The 6335-nt window shown below is 39.7% G+C and overlaps 1 protein-coding gene across 1 annotated transcript; it reads left to right on the forward strand.

The window, feature by feature from the left end:
• Positions 1-396: 396 nt before the first annotated feature.
• On the forward strand, positions 397-4624 carry LOC123585721 (cytochrome b-c1 complex subunit 7). The gene is made up of 4 exons (XM_045454157.1): positions 397-516; positions 2696-2767; positions 3575-3741; positions 4414-4624. The coding sequence occupies exons 1-4, from the start codon at positions 498-500 to the stop codon at positions 4489-4491; spliced, it is 336 nt and encodes a 111-aa protein (XP_045310113.1). The 5' UTR covers positions 397-497; the 3' UTR covers positions 4492-4624.
• The last annotated feature ends 1711 nt before the right edge of the window (positions 4625-6335 follow it).

Consider the following 6335-nt stretch of genomic DNA (forward strand, 5'->3'; position numbering starts at 1 on the left):
TACCAGAAGATGATCTGGATTCTTTCTAGCTCTGTGGTCTTGGACAATTTATCGAACTTTTCTGAACCTCAGTTTCCTCTCTACAACGGGGATAATGACAGTACCTACCTTAGATTTACAACTAAATGAAAGAAAATGAGAATATGCAGGTAAAAGGCTTAGCGCATTACTATGTACAAAGGGCTCAATTAATACTCACAGCTTGTCCATTATAGAATCCAGGCTAAAGCCCCAGTGTCCTTATTCCTTGCCTAATGTTCTTCCCACCAGGTCACATGAAATGTTTAATGGAACAGGGTGCGCAAAACGCCCGGCTTACTACAGCGGCCTGACCCAAGGGGAAGAGCGACGCCAGCAGGCGCCCGAAGTCGGCGCCAAAACTGCGCCTGCGCGGGCGTCCTTCCTCGCCTGGTGACGCGACAGGTGGCGCCTGCGCATTGTGTCCAGCGCGTCCTTCAGGACTTACCCAGCAGGCAACGCTCCGGTATCGGGTCAAAATGGCGAGCCGGCCTGCGGGTAAGTTATTGGCGACCACCCTGCCAGGCATCGCCACACTCAACCTTTTATTCTTGCAGCAATTTGCTCCACTTCCTCTGCTCTAAGGGGCCAGGTGTGCGGCGATGAGAAGGTGGCGGCTCCGCTCTAGCCTAAAGGACGCCTTCTCCCTCATCCCCTTGCTGTCCCCGGGCTCACCTGGAGGGTCGGGAGGTGGATCTGCTGCTGGTGAAGGTGCCCGCGGTGGCTCCACAGCCCTGCCATTCCAGCTGTCCGTGCTCGGCAGTCCTTCCGCTCGACCTTAAAAAAGTTCAAGGGCACAAGGAGATAATTAGTGCAGGATTTTCAACCAGAATGAACCGAGTGCTTGCCGTGAGTCAAGCCCTATCATGTGTGATAAATTCTCCTGCCAGTGAGACGTGAGAGATTAGTACTAGTTTCCCTTTTCTGCAGATCAGGTAACCAAGGCAGAGTGGCCGGAGGAAATAGGTCTGCAAACTCGGTTCCCAACCTCACGCTTCTCAAACGGAAATTAGGGGCAGCTGAGCTAAGGTTACAGCCAAACTTCAGATTAACCTTGGCTTATTTGGGACGGCAGCTCGATCTGTAGGTTTGGATAAATTTGTATTTACTGTAGGCACTGGCGCAAACATACCTAATGGAATAGAATACAGAAATTACCGGAGTATTTAAAACAGATCGTGAGGACCAACTAGGATTTTCCCTCCCCAGCACCATTTTTTGCCAGTCTCTGCCCTCTGGAGGTATACATTGGAGTAGCTATAAATTTTATTGGTCCCTTTCTCCTCGCCCCCAGCAATGGTGAAGCTGTTAGGAAACATCAGGTTGCCCGAAAAATCCATTAATTTAAATGACACTAAACTTTTTGGTGGCGGGGAGACATTTAAGAACTCATTGTTTCATAGTTTGACAAACGTAGAAAGCACTCCACTCTATCCTGTGTTTGAGAACTAGATAAACCTACAGGTGTGTTGTAAATAAACGGAGCTAATGTGGGTAAAGCAGATAGGATAGTGCCTAGCATGCAAGTGTTCAATGGATATTAATCATTACCACCATCAATGGTAAATATGTTTGCAGATTATTTGTCCTCTACAAGTATGTTTGTAGATTGTTGACTCTTTGGCACTTGTTTTTCTAGAAGCAATTTTATACATGGTGCTTAATTTTCAAGGAGACTTAACCAAAGTTGTGTAATCTGTGATATACTAAGGAGGGATATAATAAGGAGAGATTGAAATAAAAAGGAAGTTTGCTTTCGTCCCTTAGTGAGGGGCTAGCCCCAGACAAAACTTTAAAAGAAAATTTAAACATGCTCTTCCTCCCCTTCTTACCACCTCTCTCCTACGAATACGTCAGGCACTATCATGTTGCCCTTAGCCCCTACTGGGTTATCTCATCAGGCTCAGTCCTGCTAGGCTTTAACACTACCTATTTCTTCTCATCCATTTCCTTGTTGGAAAATTAGCTACTTGGGAGGAGGAAAGTGGGTTGCTTCTACGATAATCTATATTAAATGACTGGCTAATGGTATCAAAATCCTCCCAGAAATATATACATATATATATATATATATATATATATATATATATATATATATGGGAGCTATAGATATAGATATATAGATATATAGAGAGAGAGGGTAGCCAAGTGAAGTAAAGGTAATGTAGAATAAAGATTTTGGAGGAAGAGGGTCATTGAGACCTGCCAGCCTATCCTGAAGTCTTATCTTCTTTTCATATAACTCCAACTCCTTTGAAAAGTTTACACTTCCTTCCTGTAATTTCTGAAACTACAAAAGGTGGAGGAGTTCCAAGTACCATTCCCACATCCTACCCCTTCAGTTCTGATGGTAACAGGTACATAAAAGGATGGGACATTTGACATGGAGAGGCTGGAGTGGTAATAAGTACCTCTATATAGAACTTTTGTACATCAGGTACTTGAGTTTACCCTTTTTCCCATGACTTGCTGCCCACCGTTTTTTAACCTGTGATCACTTTGGCTCATAGATACAATAAGCAGTTTTTATCTATATAGGATATGCGATTTTAAAAGGAAATTCCTCCCAATGTTTGCATTCTCTAACAAGGTAATAAAAGTACTGGTTGCTTGCCTGTCTACATGTTCATAGTGTATAATAAGTGAATCATAGCAACTAACAGTGTGACAATATCAGTTGCAGCATCAAGTCGGTGGCTGGAGGGTATTCGAAAATGGTATTACAATGCTGCAGGGTTCAATAAACTGGGTGAGTATCTGAGTTTTCTTCGGTTTTCTTGTTTTGCTTTATCTGAGAGTAGTGCTTTTGCAAGAGTTAAGATTCCCAAAAACAGTTTAACTGTACCTGTGTACATTAGAGAATTTTAAAATTAGGCCACATTTTATTGTTAAGTCATTTCCTTTTTATTATTTTGAGAAGAGAGTAATAGAATCATCTCAGATGTTTGAGATGGAAATAAATTATGTTCTTGAAATATGGTAACAGTACATTTTCCTTATACACTCCCTCTCCCAACTCCTCCACTTAGCATTTGAAAATTTAAGTTATAGGAACTTCGAAAGTAGGAGATTTTTCAAATGTTAAAATTGTCTGGCATTTTTACAATCATCTGATACCTGAACTTTTTAAAAATTTTATAATTTGCCATGAACTTCATCTTTTTATTAATTGAAGCTTGATGGAAGTGTCATTAAATGTTACTGGTTCTTTAGTACACTGTCATCCTAAGATTCTTCAATACCTTGATCTCAGATGTAAAGTATAAGAAAATAGACATGTGGTTTATTGATGTGTGTTTAAAAATAAAGTAGATATTTTAAATATTTTTAAAATTGTTTCAGAGAAAATGTGAGTTTTGTGGCAGTGTATTTTAAAAGGCTCTTATTTTGTTTCTATAGTACTGTTTAAGAAATAACCCATTATTATGTATGAAATACATACATATTTCACCTGAGTCTTAAGTTATAAGTCATAAACATATTTACCCGTTTTTTTTTTTAAATGTCTGATTTTTGAGATGTGTGTTCAATCTGACTCTCTTGTTTTTTATCATAGGACTAATGCGAGATGATACAATATATGAGAATGATGATGTGAAAGAGGCCATAAGAAGGCTTCCTGAGAACCTTTATAATGACAGGATGTTTCGCATTAAGAGAGCACTGGACCTGACCATGAGGCACCAGATCTTGCCTAAAGAGCAGTGGACAAAATATGAGGAGGTAGCACAGCTTTTATGTATCTGACAATGTTGGCCTCCAAGGATTGAGCATTAGAAACAGAGAAACACATTCATTTGTACAGTTAGGGTTCTTAAGGTTATGTCAAAGAAATATCCTCATGGCAGTCCAGTGAGGTTAGTAGGGCAAATGTTAGCTCCATTTTAGAGATAAACACTTTGAGACTTAGAGGTGACGTGACTGTTCCAAAATCACTAAGCAAGTCTCTAATGTAGAGATCCAGGGCTGGAATCCAGATCCTGTCTCTTCCAGCCCATTGTTCTCCCTCTATACTCCGCTTTCTGCTCAGATGGAAAAATTGGTGACATGCATGTGATCAGCCCATGGAGTGGCCCTCTAGCTCCCAGGAAGGACTCCGAAGTAAACCCTCCTCTTGAACTGCATTGAAACTAGGCAAAGGCTTGTACTCTCATCTCTTCTTCTCTGGCAGACTTTCCTCTCATAACCTATCAAAGCAACTTATTACAGTATCTTTGTGGGGTTTTACATGTTAGAAAAGCAGACAGTTTTTAGCCTGCTTCAATATATATATTTTTTAAGTTAGAAATAAAAATTAATTTTGATGGATTTCTTTTGTCGAAGACCTGTTGAGTGTTAGGGATATATCAGTGTGTGATATTGGCATATAATATTTTTCTTTTATTCATTCTTTAGGATAAATTCTACCTTGAACCATATCTGAAAGAAGTTATTCGGGAAAGAAAAGAAAGAGAAGAATGGGCAAAGAAATAATCATGAAGTTGAAATCTGTGGTTGCAGCTGCCCTCAGATATTTTTAAGAGATTTGGGTAAACCCGAAATGTACAATTTGGAACTATTTGAGCTGCAAATGTATTAACTTTAAATAAATGTCCATTGTAATTATTGTTGGGATGTTTGAATTCTAAACCCTATTCTGAGCAACTACTGAATTTACTTCCCTGTTACAATTCTAAGATACTTTTTAGTTAGCATTTTACTCCTTCCTGGAGCTTAAAAAAGCTACTTTAATCAGTTTTCCTCACTGAGTGGATAACTTCTTAATGTACTGAATGATATAACATTCTTCCAAGTAGAATAGTCACCTTTGTATTGCCTTTGTAGATTAGCAGTATACTTAGAAGCCCCCTCAGGGCCTAACTCGCAGGGATGGTATAGAGCAATTTGCCTAGATCCTCCTTTGATCATGGATTTGGTCATGGCAAAGCAATTCTCCTTTAACATACTTAATATTTTGTAAGATTTATGATTTGATTTTGCAATCCATTTGAGTTCTGTTATTGGTACAGTATCACAGATCACAGAGAAATGGTTGAGGATGTTGATAGATGCTAGTATTGGGGCATGGTTTAGTGAAGGACTATATGAGATTAGTAAAGATTTTTGTGTCAAGGTGCTTCCCTCTCAGGCCCAATGAGGCAACTAAGACAAATTCTCACAACCAAGGACCATTGTTTTCAGTGATTCAGTTTCGTTCCTCTCTCACACCTTTGCAAATTAATTTGAATCTCATACATTGCTGATGGGTGTTCTATGGATATAACCCATTTGGATAACATTTTGGCAATACGTATCAAGAACCGCAAACTTTTTCTAAATAATTCCAGTAGTGGCCACCATTATATTGAGTGATTGTGATTATTTTACATTAGACATTGTGCACTTTGTGATCATTGATCTTACCGCAATGCAGTGAGATAGGATTATTACTCCTTTACAAATTGAGAAAGGCTTACAGAGATCAAGCAACTTGTCCAAGGTCATGCATCCACAGAAATAGTGTAGGACTCCAAAACCGTGATGGAATGATACTTTTCGAAAAGGACGTTTTTGCAGCACTGCTTATCAGAGTGAAAAACTGAGCAATCAAAGTTTTCTATAATAGGACATGACTAAGCTGTGCTCAGTGGAAAAAGTATATTAAGAGAGTTTCAAAATTTAGAAACTTCTGGGTACCTGGGTGGCTCAGTCGGTTAAGCGTCTGACTTCAGCTCAGGTCATGATCTCACAGTTCCTGGGTTCAAGCCCTGTGTCGGGCTCTGTGCTGACAGCCTAGAGCCTAGAGCCTGCTTCAGATTCTGTGTCTCCCTGTCTGTGCCCCTCCCACACTCGTGTTCTGTCTCTCTCTCTCTCCAAAATAAACATTAAAAAAAAAAAAAGTAAAAACTTGGAAACTTCTTATGATATTAAATGAAGAAAGATGTAACCAGGTGAAACAAAATCCCCGACCCTTGGTTAAGGAAAGACTGGGGAAACACTGAGATGGCAACAGTGGTTATCTTTTACTGAGTAAAGGTAGTATTTATATTTTTTCTTTTCTCTAATAGTCAATTTTTTATAACTGAACAGCAGTCACTTTTACAGTAGAAAAGGAAATCGCAGATATTTGTGTTCTTGGCACAAAAGCTGTAGGTCATAGGATCTCTTGACTTGCTTGAGCCCCCTGCCCCAGGGGCTCTTATGGGTGAAATGGTAGCTAACAATAAGACTGAACAATTTTTCTAAAACATGTTCAGGCTGAATAGGGAAGACTGGACTGAAGAACAGCAGGCAGGTTGTGCCCTTGTATTCCTTTGTCGCCGGTGAATTCCTAGTAC

Source organism: Leopardus geoffroyi, chromosome C3, assembly GCF_018350155.1.
Source record: "Leopardus geoffroyi isolate Oge1 chromosome C3, O.geoffroyi_Oge1_pat1.0, whole genome shotgun sequence".
Taxonomy (NCBI): domain Eukaryota; kingdom Metazoa; phylum Chordata; class Mammalia; order Carnivora; family Felidae; genus Leopardus; species Leopardus geoffroyi.

Bases quoted from the DNA above. Each gene is read 5' to 3' on its own strand.
- LOC123585721 (XM_045454157.1), top strand. The intron at 2,768-3,574 runs GTGAGTATCTGA...TTTTTATCATAG, and splicing joins TGCAGGGTTCAATAAACTGG to GACTAATGCGAGATGATACA. The intron at 3,742-4,413 runs GTAGCACAGCTT...TTCATTCTTTAG, and splicing joins AGTGGACAAAATATGAGGAG to GATAAATTCTACCTTGAACC.